General features: G+C 46.0%; 1 protein-coding gene across 1 annotated transcript in view; it reads right to left on the reverse strand.

Annotated features, from left to right (window-relative positions):
• The window catches only part of frmd8 (FERM domain containing 8), a 67,307-nt gene that overhangs the window by 36,409 nt on the left and 14,006 nt on the right, over positions 1–16,892 (reverse strand). Inside the window, exons 3-6 of the mRNA XM_073031191.1 lie at positions 11,402–11,569; positions 5,509–5,610; positions 1,721–1,779; positions 297–463 (exon numbers count right to left, since the gene is read on the reverse strand). Coding sequence (XP_072887292.1) covers positions 297–463; positions 1,721–1,779; positions 5,509–5,610; positions 11,402–11,569 — 496 coding nt within the window. The remainder of the gene's footprint in view (positions 1–296; positions 464–1,720; positions 1,780–5,508; positions 5,611–11,401; positions 11,570–16,892) is intronic.

The following is a 16,892-nucleotide window of genomic DNA, read 5'->3' on the forward strand; positions in this document are numbered from 1 at the left end:
GTTTCTCCAAATTCCTACATGACATAAGCAGTCTGAAATTAAATTCGTGTTCAGCTTCCAGCAGTCCGTCATAAACAAAAGTTTCTGAGGAAGCTGAAAAATATTTGTCCTCCAGAGTAATACTGTCCGTAGGGCTAAATGAAACTAATGCGGGCAAGCGGCTTTAGCACAACAGTCAGAATGGACGAAGTGGGCTAGTGGGTCTCTACGCTATCCAGCTCCACCTTCAAACCTATCTATTCAACCCAAACCCCTCAATGCTCTCCCCAACACTACTGCGCGCCCCCCCCCCTCACCTGAGGAAGGCAGGATTGTGCTGTTCCTGGTCAAAGGGGCCGAGCTCAATCCGGCAAGCGAGGGCCCCGACTTGAAGGCAGTCCTCCAGGTCGTAGGGATACCGGCCCTCCAGGATATTACACTTGGCCTCTTCGTAGAGCAGTCGGAGAATGCCTTCGTCCTTGATCTGAAATACAGAACCCGGGTTCAGTACTCGAGCTGTGTCTAGCCGGGAATCTGTTTGCGAGGATTGTACTGACTTTATTTCTTACGTCCTTCGTATTTCATCAGTAAAAATCCCTGTCGAAACGTGTAATCAGAGTAATTTATAGTAATTTATAAATAGAACAGTCAATGTGAAATAGAGTGCGCTCAAATCAGCGTGAATTAATCAGTCTGATGGCTTGGTGGAAAAAGCTGTCCCGGAGCCTGTTGGTCCTGGCTTTTATGCTGTGGTACTGTTCCCCGGATGGTAGCAGCTGGAACAGTTTGTGGTTGGAGTGACTCGGGTCCCCAGTGATCCTTCGGGCCCTTTTTACACACCTGTCTCTGTAAATGTCCTCAATAGGGGGAAGTTCACATCTACAGATGCGCTGGGCTGTCTGCACCACTCTCTGCAGAGTCCTGCGATTGAGGGAGGTACAGTTCCCATACCAGGCAGTGATGCAGCCAGTCAGGATGCTCTCAATTGTGCCCCGGTAGAAAGTCCTTAGGATTTGGGGGCCCATACCAAACTTTCTCAACCGTCTGAGGTGAAAGAGGCGCTGTGGTGCCTTTTTCACCACACAGCCGGTGTGTACAGACCGCGTGAGATCCTCGGTGATGTGGATGCCGGGGAACTTAAAGCTGTTCACCCTCTCAACCCCAGATCCACTGATGTCAATAGGGGTCAGCCCTTCTCCATTCCTCTGTAGTCCACAACCAGCTCCTTTGTTTTTGCGACATGGAGGGGGAGGTTGTTTTCTTGACACCACTGTGTCAGGGTGATGACTTTTCCCCTGTAGGCCTGTATTTCCGGTAGAGGCATAGCAAAAGATTCTAGGGACTGACAGGAATTCTCTCAAGACCAGCACTGATGCTCCCTCGGAGGGAAATTCTACCAATCCATGCCAGCTGCAAAAATCACGACCTTTGGAGAATATTTATCTTCCTATCCCAACATACTCTATTCTTGTTATGTAACATCAGTGGTTCCCTCAAGGGCAGAGTCAAATATTTACACAGGAAAAACAAATACAAGACACTTTGTAGGAGCATAACATCGTAAGCCAATAAGGAACAGAGTCACATATTTTACCTTGAAATCACAGATACTTGTGTTTTAAAAATAAAGACAGCTGCAGTTCACCCCTTTCAAAAGCAACGGTCTGGAGTGAAGCGAGTGAATTCTGCCACATTTGATCAGAATGCAGTGTCAAGATCATTAAAATTGTGTTGAACCAACCTGTGTCTCTTTGCTCTTGGGGAAGAATACGTTCTTTCGATACTGTAAGATAGGTTCATCTGTGAGTACGAGAAACAGTTGGTGAGTACACAATAAACTCTGCTTGGATATCTTCAGCTTTCTAAGGAGAGTTTCCCTGTACCAGGTCCTGAGGTTGTGCGAGGAGTAGCAGCTTTGGGCAGAGAATGAGCACTTCCTGGGTCAACAACTACACTGAGAACTTGCCTTGGCTGACGTTTCTTTCTCAGCAAGGACCAGGAGCACCGGTGGGTGAAGGAAGAACCCAAGGAACTACTTCACTTGGGCAACAAGACCTGCTGGATCGTTTTGTAATTGTCTCGCTGTTCAGCCCAAACTGTTCCAGAAGGGCATAGGAAGCAATTTGGCCCATCGAGTCTATGTCTGTGAGACCGTAAGATACAGGAGCAGAATTAGACCATTTGGCCCATCGAGTCTACTCCACCATTTCATCATGGCTGATCCATTTCCCAGTCTCCTGACCCCTTCATCCTCTACCTTATCAAAAATCTATCAACCTCTGCCTTAAATATACATGAAGGCTTGCTCTCCATAGCTGACTGTGGCAATGAATTCTACAGATTCTCCACTCTCTAAAGAAATTCCACCTGATCTCCATTCTATAAGGACGTCCCTCTATTTTAAGGCTGCGTCCTCTAGTCTTATACTCCGTCACCACAGGAAATATCCCCTCCACAGTTACTCTATCGAGGCCTTTCACCATTCGATAGGTTTCAATGAGGCCACCCCTCATTCTTCTGAATTCCAAAACCACCAGACGCTCTCCAAATGACAGACCATTCAAACCTGGAATCAGTTTTGTGAACCTCCTTTGAACCCTCTCCAGTTTCAGCACATCCTTTCTTAGGTAAGGGTCCCAAAACTGCTCACAACACTCCAAGTGAGGCCTCACCAGTGCCTTATGAAGCCTCAACATCACATCCTTGCTTTTATAGTCTAATCCTTTTGAAATTAATGATAACATCACTTTTGCCATCCTCACCACCGATTCAACGTGCAAGTTCAGGGAATGAATCCCGCACAAGGACTCCCAAGTCCCTTTGTACTTCAGATTTTTGAATTTTCTCTCCGTTTAGAAAACAGTCAACCCTTCCCTAATCTTCTACCAAAGTGCATGACCATGCACGTCCTGACATTGTATTCCATCTGCCACTTCTTTGCCCATTCTCCTAATCTGTCCAAGTCCTTCTGTAGCCTCTCTACTTCCTCAAAACTACCCGCCCCTCCACCTACCTTCATATCATCTGCAAATTTGGCAAAAAAAGCCATTAATTATGTCACCCAAATCATTGACATATACAGCAAAAAGAAGCGGTTCCAACCCAGACCCATGCAACACCAGTAGTCACCAGCAGCCAACCTCAAAAGGCTCCCTTTATTCGCACGCTCCGCCTCCCACCGCTTTGCCCGTCCTGGAAACTTGCCTGTGATACCATGAGCTGGTAGCTCGCGGAGGAGCCTCAAGTGAGGTGCCTTGTCAAAGGCCTTCTGATAGGCAATCCCATCAGTCCTATTCCCTGTTGGAACTGGCCCTTCAGACGACAATGTTGTACCAAGCCAATTAGACTCGTAATGAAACAACCAACAACGTAATCCTCTCTGCCTACAGAACGCCCAGATCCCTTTCCGCACAGTTACGTGCCTATCTAAACATCCCTAAAAGCCCCCGAAGCTTCTGGCTCTACCACCACCACCTCAATTTTTTTTTTTTTAAAAAACTTGCATCTCACATCTCCTTTGAAATGCATGCCTTCTGGTTCTCCAGCCCATTCTCCCTCACACGTGCACCTACGCACCTTTTGACCTCCTTCCTGCCACCTGGGGGCAATTTGCCCCAGCCGGTAAATCTCCGTCAACAATACCTTTTGAGCAACGGGGGGGAAAGCAGAGCACTCAGAGGAGATAGCTGCCAAGGTCGGGTTCAAAATCAGGTCCCTGAAACTAGGAAGTGGCAGGGTTTAACAGCCATACCACCCGTAGGACAATTAAAAGTAAACTATATTACTGTTGTCTTGGACAGGTCCAGCACATTTCCTTTTCCCCAGTTACATTAATCAACCAGAGGAACTCCGCTGGCTAAAGAAATTCCTCCTCATTTCCATTCTAAAAGAACGCCCCTCTAGTCTTAGACTCGCCAACCACAGGAAACAGCCTCTCCGCACACCCACTCTATCGAGGCCTTTCAACATTTGACAGGTGTCAATGAGATTTGCCTTGCTCTGAATTCCAGTGAGAAGAGGCCCAGAGCTATCCAACACTCTTCAAACGACAAGCCTTTCGATCCCGGAATCATTCTCGTGAACCTCCTTTGAACTCTCGTCAATGTCAGCACATCCTTTCTTAGATAAGGGGCCCAAAACTGCTCACAACATTCCAAGTAAAGCTTCACCAGTGCTTCACAAAGTCTCAACATCACATCTCTACTTCTACATTATGCCCTCTCAAATGGTATACACATTTCCCTTCCTGAATGGCAGTAATTAGCCAGACAGAATCTTTAGGATTTCAGAGACTGAAACTAGAACTCCAGATTTAATCAAATTAATTTAAATTCCAGCTACCTTGGTGGTAGCAGGGAGCACCTCAGAATACAAAGACATCCCTTTAGAACAGAGATGGGAAGGAATTTCTTCAGCCAGAGGGTGGTGAACTTGTAGAATTCACTGTCACAGATGGCTGTGGAGGACAAGTTATTGGGGATATTTAAAGTGGATGTTGATGGGTTCTTGATTAGCAATGGTTACAGAGAGAGCAGGACGATGGGTTTGAGGGACAATAAATCAGCCATGATCGAATTAGGGGAGCAGATCTGATAGGCTGAAAGGCCCGATTCAGCTCCTTTGTTTTATGGTCTTACGTCCCACAGAGCTGCAACTCTGGCCACCTTCTTCCAAAGTTCAAAGTAAAGTTTATTACCAGAGTACATGCATGTCACCACGTACAACCCTGAGATTCACGTTCCTACAGGCACGCTCAGCAAATCTATAGAATAGTAACTGTGACAGGATCAATTAAAGATCAACCAGAGTGCAGAAGATAATAAACTGTGCCTATGCAAATATAAATAAATAGCAATAAATAACGAGAACATGAGATAAAGAGTCCTTAAAGTGAGATCATTGGTTACATAGAAACATAGAAAACCTACAGCACAATACAGGCCCTTCAGCCCACAAAGTTGTGCTGAACATGTTCCTACCTTGGAAATTACTAGGCTTACCCATAGCCCTCTATTTTTCTAAGCTCCATGTACCTATCCAAAAGTCTCTTAAAAGATCCTATCGTATCCACCTCCACCACTGTTGCCGGCGGCCCATTCCACGCACTCACCACTCTGAGTAAAAAACTTACCCCTGACATCTCCTCTGTACCTACTTCCCCAGCACCTTAAACCTGAGTCCTCTTGTGGCAACCATTTCAGCCCCGGGAAAAAGCCTCTGACAATCCACATGTTGTGGGAACATCTCAATGATGGGAAAAGTGAGTGCAGTTACCCCCTTTTGTTCAAGGTTAAGGGGTAGCAACCATTCTTGAATTTGCTGGTGTAAGTCCCAAGGCTCTTGTACCTTCTAGTATCAGGGGCACCTACTACTCATATTGTATTTTCTAGTGTTAGGAGTATAGTTAACAGTAACAAAGGATAACGATTTAACGGAATATCTGGAGAGACTCGGAACCGAGGAGCATGCAAAGCAGTAAGAACCTACTTCCCTTTCCCAGATAAAGTTCTGGGCCACGGCAACACTCACCGTGGACGATGTCGTGTGTGGAACATTTGGTAAAGCGGTAGAGGAGGTCCTGCCACTGACGGCTGAGCTTGTACGGGCAGTGCTTAGGTTTCAGCTGCAGTTCTGGGGACAAGCAAAACAGAGCAGGTGAAGCACAGACAGACACAGCCTGCCTTCGGTTTACAAAAGACATTTGCCCACGTCTAACATCACTTCACACACCCAGTCACTTGAAGCAGATTATCGCTTCTAAAACGCAGTAATTAAAAAAAGAAAATGCACCCTCACGCACAGTGTAATCTCTGACGGCACTTCTCAAACACCGTCTCCTGGCAGCGATTCAGTTACTTCCACTGTTGAAGTCTCGCTCGTCTCTGAAGCCGCAAATTCACTTGCGTATGAGTCACTGGCTGTGGCCCTTGTCAGCTGACTTAGCCAAGCGTGTGTGTCGAGAGGCTGAAGTGTTGCCCAGGGTACTGCAAGACATCACCCTGCCCTTGCACGGGCTAGCAGTGATCAGAACTGAGGGCATCGGCGGACTATTGCACTCCTGGAGCAGGAGGGTCACCAGGAAATACAAACTCCACAGTGTCCCAAGATCAGCCCTGGAGACTCTGCGTTTAACTCAATGGGTCCTGTAGTAACCGCGCTTGGACGGTGAACCAGGGAATGAAGGAAGAGCAATGGCAGGATAATGGAATGGTATGGTAGGGTAGCATAATACATCACGGTGCCAGCTGTAAGATTGGGGCTCAATTCCCGCTACTGTAAGGAGTTTGCACGTTCTCCCTGTGACCACAGCTATTTCCTCCAGGTGCTCTAGTTTCTTCCCGCATCCCAAAAGCACACGGGTTAGTAAGTTGTGGGCACGCTATGTTGGCGACAAATGCAGTTGCCCCAAGCAATTTTTTAAAAAAACTTCCAGATACAGCATGTTGACCGGCCCTTTGGACCCCCCCCAAAAAAAACACCCAATTACACCCATGTGACCAATTAACCCACACGCCTTTGGAATGTGGGAGGAAACCGGAGCACCCAGAGGAAGCCCACGTGGTCACGGAGAGAATGTGTAAACTCCCTAACAGATCCCGGACGAGCCCCCAATTTATGTTATGTCCTTTGTTGGCTCTAGTCTAGGGGTGCTGGGGAAGCAACACAAAAACAGGTCCACCCTCAGCGTTGTGTGTTGCTTGTGACGGGGAAAGGACAAGGCAGACACAGGCGGCCCTATTTGCAGGGTATTCACAGAAGTGATCCAGGGCAAGGCAAATCCAAGGGAGTAATCCAAAAGCCAAAAATCCACAATACGAGAAAACACAGATCAGAGCACGAAGATTACAAGTTGGTTCATACAGATTCTTTAATCACTGATTCCCTCCAGGGCAAGAGAGAGCTGCTGGGGAGAATCGACAGTTGAAGAATCTCACTAGTTTCTGTATGAACAAACTTGAACCCAGGTCACTGGCGCTGCAACAGCATTACGCTAACTGCCCAAACTACCGTCCTAGCCCCTTGGACTGGGTTGATCGTTGACATGAACAAGGCATTTAACTATGTTTCAATGTACTTGCGACAAATAAAATTAATCTTTGATATTGAAACCAAGCAATAAACAATTTCCTATACCAAGGCTTTGCTCCAATTGGGTCTCTGCTTCCCTCAAAAGTGAGAAGGACATAGAAATCTACAGCCCATTACAGGCCCTTTGGCCCATAATGTCGTGCCAGCCATGTAACCTACTCTAGCAACTGCCAAGAATTTCCCTAGTGCATAGCCCTCTATTTTTCTAAGCTCCATATGCCTGTCTAAGAGGCTCTTAAAAGACCCTATTGTATCCACCTCCACCACAGTCACCAGCAGTGGATTCCGCACACCCACCGTGTGAAAAACTTACCCCTGACATCCTCTCGGTACCTATTTCCAAGCACCTTAAAACTGTGCTGCCCCTCATGTTAGTCACTTCAGCCCTGGGGAAAAGCCTCTGGCTATCCACACGATTAATGCCCCTCATCATCTTATACACCTCAATCAGGTCACCTCTCATCCTCCGTCGCTCCAAGGAGAAAAGGCCAAGTACACTCAACCTATTCTCATAGGGCACGCTCTCCAATCCAGGCAACGTCCTTGTAAGTCTCCTCTGCACCCTCTGCAATAATCAGGGACAGCAGTTGTGCCGAGGGCTGGTAGACGCCCATCTGAAATGGCCTTGTGGAAAATGCCCAGGTGGCGAGTGAGTGAGTGCCCTCCTCTCCTCATGGAGTAGCACCTCCATTTGCTGACAACTTCAATACCGGACTGAATTTAATTTTGCATCTCTGCTATCAAGACTTCGAAAGCTCTCCTTCATTGGAGTGTGGCTGCATGAAAGCCAGTTTGGAAAAACACACATCTCAATCGCTCTGGGTCATTGATTGCGTGGATGTTCCTCCAGCAGTCAGAATTTCCACTTCAGTTAATCAGAGCTGTGCTTTACTGAAACTATTCAGCCCTATCAATAGCGAGAATGTAATCCCTGCAGTGACGGTGGGAGGGGAGAACTGACTCTACTGTTACAGCTACGTCTCTCTGGCACCTGTCTCACAATGGTATCCAAAGAAACCTTCACAATGCGGTCATTGTGCACCACGAAACCAGTGGAATTTAGGCGCCTGTGGGTGAAGTCATCTTGGAAGCCAAATCCCTGTGGGTGCATTATCTTACATGAGATTTCTTCACAACTGGGGAAAATAAATCAGCGTGTGACACACTTGCGCGTCCATTATGCCTTCTCGATATTGTTCAGCTCCTTCTCTGGGTGGAATAATGGTTCTGTTTATCACGTTTCATTGTGCAGTGATTATTACTCCCAAGGAAATGTCTGTGAAGTCTATGAAGATACCCTCCAGGTGAGGCACAGTGCCCTTTACACCATTCAGTCAATGAGTGCCCAGCTTTAACCTTGAAAAGAAAAGCCCATCCCTCACCCATTTAGCACTTCCCCATTTCTTCAAGCTGCAACGTACGAGAAAGATCGGGGACCGACACACTGATACGATCTTGATGAAAGCACGCCAGCAGTTATTAGGCAGGACGTAGAGAGGATGGTTGTATTTGTGGGGGGAGTCAGGACCAGAGGGCACGGACTCAGAATAGGAGGACGTCCATTTAAAATAGAGATGAGGAGGAATTCCTTTGACCAGTGGGTGATGGATCTGTGGAATCCATTGCCAGAGGGCTGTGGAGGCCAAGTGAGCACATTTAAAGTGGAGGGTGACGGGTTCTTGATTAGTAGGCGTGTCAAAGGTTACAGGGAGAAGGCAGGAAAATAGGGTTGGGAAGGATGATACACGGGCCACGATAGAATGACCCAATTCTTATGTCTGACACCTAAAAGGGTATGGGCTGCGGATGCAGGAAAATAAGGTGAACAGGGACATTATCAAGGATCCCACCCGTCCATCCAGCACCCACTTTGACTTTCTACCATCAGGCAGGAAACGCCAATGCATTAAAAACAAGAACGGTCAGGATGGGAAACAGTTTCTTCCCCCAGGGCGTTAGGCTTTTGAACTCCCTGCTGCATTGTATTCAGTGTCACTGGTTAATCTGTTCTGTACCTTACAATAGTGAATATTAATGCATTTAGTTTGTCGAGTATGTGATTCATCTGTAGATTGTATCCTCACTTTCATAAGTTATTGTGCGTTGTGCACTAATGTGCTTTACACGCTGTGTGGAGAAATGTCGCATTTCTACATACATTATATAGTTATATGTGTTGGCGTGTGGCTAAGTGGTTAAGGCGTTCGTCTAGTGATCTGAAGGTCGCTAGTTCGAGCCTCAGCTAAGGCTGCGTGTGTGTCCTTGAGTAAGGCACTTAACCACACATTGCTCTGCGACGACACCGGTGCCAAGCTGTATGGGTCCTAATGCCCAACACTGGTGGCGTGGAGAGGGGAGACTTGCAGCTTGGGCAACTGCCAGTCTTACATTAAAAAAAAACTTGCCCAGGCTTGCGCCCTGGAAACTTTCCAAGGTGCAAATCCGTGGTCTATCGAGACTAACAGAGGTCTACACATATACGTTATAGTGGTAGAGATTGTAGAGGCGTTAGCAATGATCTTTCAAAAATCATTAGACTTTAGCATGGTGCCAGAGGGCTAGAAAATTGCAAATGTTACTCCACTCTTTTAAGAAAGGGGGAAGACGGCAGAAAGACCAGTTAGCCTGACCTCAGTGGTTGGGAAGATGTTGGAGTCAATTGTTAAGGATAGGGTGATGGAGTACTTGTTGACACAGGACAAGATAGAACAATGTCAGCATGGTTTCCCCAAGGGAAAATCCGCCTGACAAACCTGCTGGAATTCTTTGAGGAGATTACAAGTAGGATAGATTAATGGGATACAGTGGATGTTGTATATTTGGACTTTCAGAAGGCCTTTAACAAGGTGCCACACATGAGGCTATTTATCAAGTTAAGAGCCCATGGTATTACAGTAAAGTTACTGGCATAGTTAGAGCATTGGCTGATTGGTAGGAGGCAGTGAGTGGGAATAAAAGGATCCTTGTATGGTTGGCTGCCAGTGACTTGTGGTGTTCTGCAGGGGTCAGTGTTGGAACCACTTCTTTTAATGCTGTATATAAATGATTTAGATGATGAAATAGATGGCTTTGTTGGGAAGTTTGCAGATAATATGAAGATCGGTGGAGGGGCAGGTAGTGTTGAGGAAACAGGTAGGCTGCAGAAAGACAGATTAGGAGAATGGGCAGATGAAATACAATGTTGGAAAATGCACGGTCATGCACTTTTGTAGTAGAAATAAATGTGCGGACTGTTTTCTAAATGGGGAGACACCAGGGCGAAGATGCAATGGGACTTGGGAGTCCTTGTGCAGAACACCCCGAAGGTTAACTCGCAGGTTGAGTTGATGGTGAGGAAGGCAAATACCACGTTAGTATTCATTTCAAGAGGTCTAGAATACAGGTGCAGGAACGTGATGCTGAGGCTTTATAAGGCATTAGTGACGCTTCACCTTGAGTATTGTGAACAGTTCTGGGCTCTCTTATCTAAGAAACAATGTGCTGGCATTGGAAGGGATTCAGAGGAGGTTCACAAGGATGATTCTGGGAATGAAAGGGTTATCATATGAGGAACATTTGATAGCTCTGGATCCGTACTCACTGGAATTTAGAAGGATAAATGGGGATCTCACTGAAGCCTTTTGAATGTTGACAGGCCTAGACAGGAGTAGACGTGGAAAAGATGTTCTCAACAGTGAGGGAGTCTAGGACAAGAGGGCACAGCCTCAGGATAGAGGTGCGACCATTTAAAACAGATGTTGAGAAATTTGTGGAATATAGTACCACAGGCAGCCATGGATGCCGGGTCGTTGGGTGTATTTAAGGCAGAGCTTGATCGGTTCTTGATTGGACACGGAATCAAAGTTTACAGGAAGAAGGCCGGGAAGCGGGGCTGAGGAGGGTAAAAAAAGGATCAGCCATGATGAAATGTAGGAGCAGACTCGATGCGTCAAATGGTTTAATTCTCCTCCCATGTCTTATGTATTAAGTCAATTGTTGTTTGACTATATACCTGTGTATAAGACCAGAAGCCATGATGGAATGGTCTAATTCTGCTCCGACCTAGGAGGGCAAGGGCGACAGACGCAAGGGAAGACTTTCACTTGTGGGTTCCACCATTTGGACTTGGAATTCTACAGGCAATCCTTCACCAACACGATGTTTAAATCCTGGAATTCCTCACTTTAGCATTGAAGGAGAACACATACCGTCGACTATCACAGGCACTGCCATTCGTGGGCAAACAGGGTCTGGACTTGCCCCAAACGCCCACAACCCGATAGAGAGGAAATCAACCATGAGCAAGCCGCCTCGGGTCAGCGGGGCTTTTTGCACAGAAATTGGCGGGACTCACCGAGAAAGGGCGAGGTGAGCCAGAAGGAAAAAACCTCGTAAGCCTGATCAGGTAACTGCAGCACCTCCCGGACCGTCCTGGCCAGCTCCCCCGCTGTGAGTGACGACAGGGCCTCGACGGACAGCTGAATGACTGAGTTGTTCACCAGGTAAATCAGGACCTCCGAGTCTGCAAAAAGAAATTTAACGTACAGTCACCTCACTCAGGGGCAAGAACACCGATCTGAATACAATGGGGAAATCTGGACAGCGTTAAGAATGCACACACCTGCACGAAAGCACATTTGCTTTTAATTTTCGCACAGTTGGCACACTCTTTTAAGGGCGTTTTTAACTTGCTGTTAATAAACCTTAAGGAAAAGGGATCGTAATGTTGACTCTAGGTGACTAACACCTATATTCCACCTCAATTGCCGTTTGTTTTATTCCCAGCTGGCTCTCTCATGTGTGACAACGCTAATGCCAGTGTTTTACTGGATGATGAACAGATTGCTTTTTTGCTCTTACCAGGTTTTTAAAAAAATCAACATTTCTTGGCCCAAAGTAACCATTTATCACACACCGATGAGCTATTAATAGAAGTATGGAGACACGGGGCCAGTCGGCACATCTAACCCACTTAAATTCTTCGGAGGACCAAGAAGGCCTGCAATTTTAGGATTAGTACGACAAAATAAAGATTAGTAGGACAAACGATTGGAATATCTTTAGAAGCCAAAGGCTGACTAAAACGTTTACAGGACAGACAAGACAGAGTATAGAAGAATAAACTAGCAATCATGAAAACAGACAGCTGGGATACTGAAATAAAGAAAGTAGCTGAATATTAGTCCCTTAAAAAAAAAATGAGACTGGAAATTAATGAGAAACAATAATTACTTTGAATTGGTCCTCATGGGAGAAGGCACGAAAAACATCCCATTAGAAAACACGGGCTCCCAAACTTTTTTACGGAATGGACCCCTACCATTAGTCGAGGGGCCCCGAGGCTAAAAGGAGGGAGGAACTTATGATCTTGATCAAGAAAAATTGGGCGGCGCTGTAGTGTGGTGGTTACCACGACGCTGTTCAATTCCCGCTACTGCCTGTGAGGAGTTTGCACGTTCTCCCCGTGACCGCGTGGGTTTCCTCTGGGTGCTCTGGTTTCCTCCCGCAGTCCAAAGATGTACCAATCAGTAGGTTAATCGGTCATCGTAAATTGTCCCGTGATTAGTCTAGGATTAAATCTATAATAAAAATTTGAAAAATTAAAAGTACTAGGCAAACTACTGGGACAAGCCTCTTGGCCAGAATCCTAGGATCTTAGGGGAACTAGTTGCAGAGAGAGTGCATACACTGGCTGTAATCTATGATAAAATCCAGCTCCTGGAGATGCGCAGAGAATTGAAAGAAAACATTAATGACAATTAAAGCGGGGAGACAAAACAGAAAGCTACACACACTGGCCACTTTATTTGCTCGCTAATGCAAATATCAAAACAGCCAATCATGCGGCAGCAACTCACAGCATAAAGGCATGCAGGCACGGTTAAGAGGTACAGATGTTGATCAGACCAAACATCAGAATGGAGAAGAAATGTGATTCAAGATTGTTTAATGTCATTTCCAGTAAGAGAACAAGATAATCATTACTCCTTAAATTTGATTGTTGGTGCCAGATGGGGTGGATTCAGTATCTCAGAAAATACTGATCTCGTGGAATTTTGACACACAATGGTGTCTAGAGTTTACAGAGAATGGTGCGTAAAGGTTGGAAAACCCTGCTTTGGTGTCTAACAGGCTGTCAATATTGGCCTTGAATATCGACAGCTCCCTGGGCCAGAACGTTCCAAAGATTGACAGCATTCAGAATGAAGAAATTTCTCCCGCATCTCAGCCCCAACTTGGCTGAACCTTAGTCCCAAAACCATATCCCCCTTCGTCATTGTTGAGCTCCAGCCTGAGGAGACGTCAACTATCCTGATTCTCCCTCAAGAGTCTTGGATGTCTCAACAAGATCACTTCTCGTTCTTCTAAGTTGCAACAGCAAAGGCCAATCCTGCTCGAACTACAAGCCGATCTTGCCCAATTGGTCACGTTAGACATCCTGGGGTTTCCAACAGTATAAAACATAGAAAGCTGGACACCAGGCAATCTCTGAAGAGTGTTGATAAGGCTAAGGTTACCCATCTTGCAAAGACATTGCCCAGAAGGTGGAAATGGCAAACCACTTCTGTAGAAATATTTTCCAAGAAGAATCATGGTTACTGAAAGACCATGATCACCCATGTAATATGAGATGGCACCGAAGAAACGAACAAACTGTCTCTGTTATCAGGGATAGGGAAAGTCAAGCGCACAGAAGCAGAGTCCAGATCAATGGGTCAGGCTCATATCAGCAATAATTAACTCATGAGGTGCCACAACGATTAGTGCTGGGGTCTCAATCATTTATAATGCAAACTAACGATTAGGATGAAGGGATAGAGTATGGTACAGTTCTGTTGTTGATTCAAAGATGCAAAATATATTTATTATCAAAGAAATTACACAACCTTGAGATTTGTCTGCTTACAGGCAGCCACAAAGCAAGAAACCTAAAGAACCCGATTAAAAAAAGACTAACTATTGAGAAAGAGGGAAAACACACACACACCCCATACAAATAATCGGAGCAAATGAAAGAATTCCGAACCAGATTGAGACCTTAGATCAGCTCCCCGGAGCAGGCCCAAGCCTTGACGTTAATTCCTCATAAGAGCGGGGCGGAACTCGCAGAGACGACAGCTGCCGGAGCAGTCTCACGACCCGGTGCCACGGAGAGAGGAGTGAACGTCGCGGGAGAGCGAGCGAAATCAGCTTTCCAGTCAATCTGGACCGGCGCGCTGCGGAGGGCGCAGCGCTTTCCGAAGGTGACACAAGATGGAAGAAGTTGTCAGATGAAGCATAATGAGGGAAAGTTAAAGGTCTAAATTCTTTGGGGGGGGGGAAGAGATGGGAATAAACTTCACAGAGCAAGACTACAAAATGTAATCGATGAAACACATTAGCATACAGGTGCAGAAAAGTCATAAGCTACACCATCAAGTGGCCCTGCAAAAAAAAGAAATCAAGAGAGATCTGTTTCAACATTAAAGGGCCACTTTGAGAAATCTGAGCATTCAAAATTGCGAAGAGTGCGCCAGTGAAACACTGAGGGGGTGACTGACAAAAAGCAAGGCAACACACACACACAACGCTGGAGGAACTCAGCAGGCCAGGCAGCATCCATACAGGGGGAAAAAAAGAATAAAGAGTCGACAATTCTGGTCGAGACCCGTCATCAAAGGGCCAGCGACGTTACAAGGAAAATACTTCTCTTGCAGCAACAGTCTTGATCTAAAAGGGTTTTGAATTGTTACTATCAAAAGTACATGAAGAACAGTTTTGGTCTTTAATTTTAAGGAAAGCGGACAGATACTTTGATTCCAAAGGAATTATAGTTGCATTACAAGTGCACAGATATCAAGTCAAGTCACTTTTTCTTGTCATTTCGACCATAACTGCTGGTACAGTACATAGTAAAAATGAGACATTTTTCAGGACCGTGGTGTTACATGACACAGTACAAAAACTAGACGGAACTACGTAAAACAAAACAACACAGGAAAAAACTACACTAGACTACAGACCTACCCAGGACTGCATAAAGTGCACAAAACAATGCAGGCATTACAATAAATAATAAACAGGACAATAGGGCAGTAAGGTGTCAGTCCAGGCTCTGGGTATTGAGGAGTCTGATGGCTTGGGAGAAGAAACTGTTACATAGTCTGGTCATGAGAGCCCAAATGCTTCTGAGCCTTTTCCCAGATGGCAGGAGGGAGAAGAGATTGTATGAGGGGTGTGTGGGGTCCTTCATAATGCTGTTTGCTTTGCGGATGCAGCGTGTAGTGTAAATGTCCGTGATGGCGGGAAGAGAGACCCCGATGATCTTCTCAGCTGACCTCACTATCCGCTGCAGGGTCTTGCGATCCGAGACGGTGCAATTTCCGAACCAGGCAGTGATGCAGCTGCTCAGGATGCTCTCAATACAACCCCTGTAGAATGTGATGAGGATGGGGGGTGGGAGATGGACTTTCCTCAGCCTTCGCAGGAAGTAGAGACACTGCTGGGCTTTCTTTGCTATGGAGCTGGTGTTGAGGGACCGGGTGAGATTCTCCACCAGGTGAACAGCAAGAAATTTGGTGCTCTTACAAATATACAAATATTAGAAGAAATTTAAAAAAAACAGTGGAAGTAGCAGAGAGGAGGTTCACTAGATTGGATTTGCACCTGAAAGAATACATAGGTTTGACATACTGAAACATGACAGGTGATTTGTTAAACAACACTCAGAACATTTAGAATGAGGAAATATTGCAGAATGACAAGTTGCCAATTTAAGAGCGATGAGGAGCATTTTGTTTTGGGAGAGAAATCAACATAAGGGATTATCTCCCCCAAATATAATCAGGTCATTAGGGACACCTGCTCATTAATGCAAGTATCTACTCAGCCAATCACGTGGCAGCAACTCAATGCACAAAAGCATGCAGACATGGCCAAGAGGTTCAGTTGTTGTTCAGACCAAACATCAGAATGGGGAACCAGAATCTAAGTGACATTGACTGTGGAACAATTATTTTTGCCAGAGGGGGTGGTTTGAGTATCTCAGGAACTGCTGATCTCCATAAAACCATAAGACAAAGGAGAAGTCGGCCATTCGGCCCATCGAGTCTGCTCCGCCATTTTATCATGAGCTGATCCATTCTCCCGTGTAGTCCCACTCCCCCGCCTTCTCACCATAACCTCTGATGCCCTGACTACTCAGATACCTATCAATCTCTGCCTTAAATACACCCAATGACCTGGCCTCCACTGCTGCCCGTGGCAACAAATTCCACAGATTCACCACCCTCTGGCTAAAAAAAAATTTTCTTCGCATCTGTTCTGAATGGGCGCCCTTCAATTCTCAAGTCATGCCCTCTCGTACTGGGCTCCCCCACCATGGGGAAACAACTTTGCCACATCCACTCTGTCCATGACTGGGATTTTCACACTAAATAGTCTCTAGAGTTTACAGAGAATGGTGAAACAGCAAAAAAAAAAATCAACTGGAGAGCAGCAGTTCTGTGACCAAAAAACAACTCGTTAATGAGAGAGGTCAGAGGAGAATGGTCAGACTGGTTCCAGCTGACAGGAGGGCGACAACGTTGCATTACAACAGTGGTGTGCAGAAGAGCAACCCGGAACGCACAGCGCAAAGCGGATGGGCCACAGCTGCAGGAAACCAGACCAGGTTCGACTGCTGTACCAAATAAAGAGACCAGCTGCCCATTTCGATATTGAAAGCCGCAGGGATCGACAGAAATGTCGATTCCAAGGAGTCAAAGGAAACTGACGTTGTTGCTCTGGTAGTACCTCTGTAACTCTGAAGTCTTCATGAATTTGTAACTTCCGTAAAGAGTACTGTGACAAAATGGAGTCTATGA

The sequence above is a fragment of the Hemitrygon akajei genome, chromosome 28, assembly GCF_048418815.1.
Source record: "Hemitrygon akajei chromosome 28, sHemAka1.3, whole genome shotgun sequence".
Lineage (NCBI taxonomy): Eukaryota > Metazoa > Chordata > Chondrichthyes > Myliobatiformes > Dasyatidae > Hemitrygon > Hemitrygon akajei.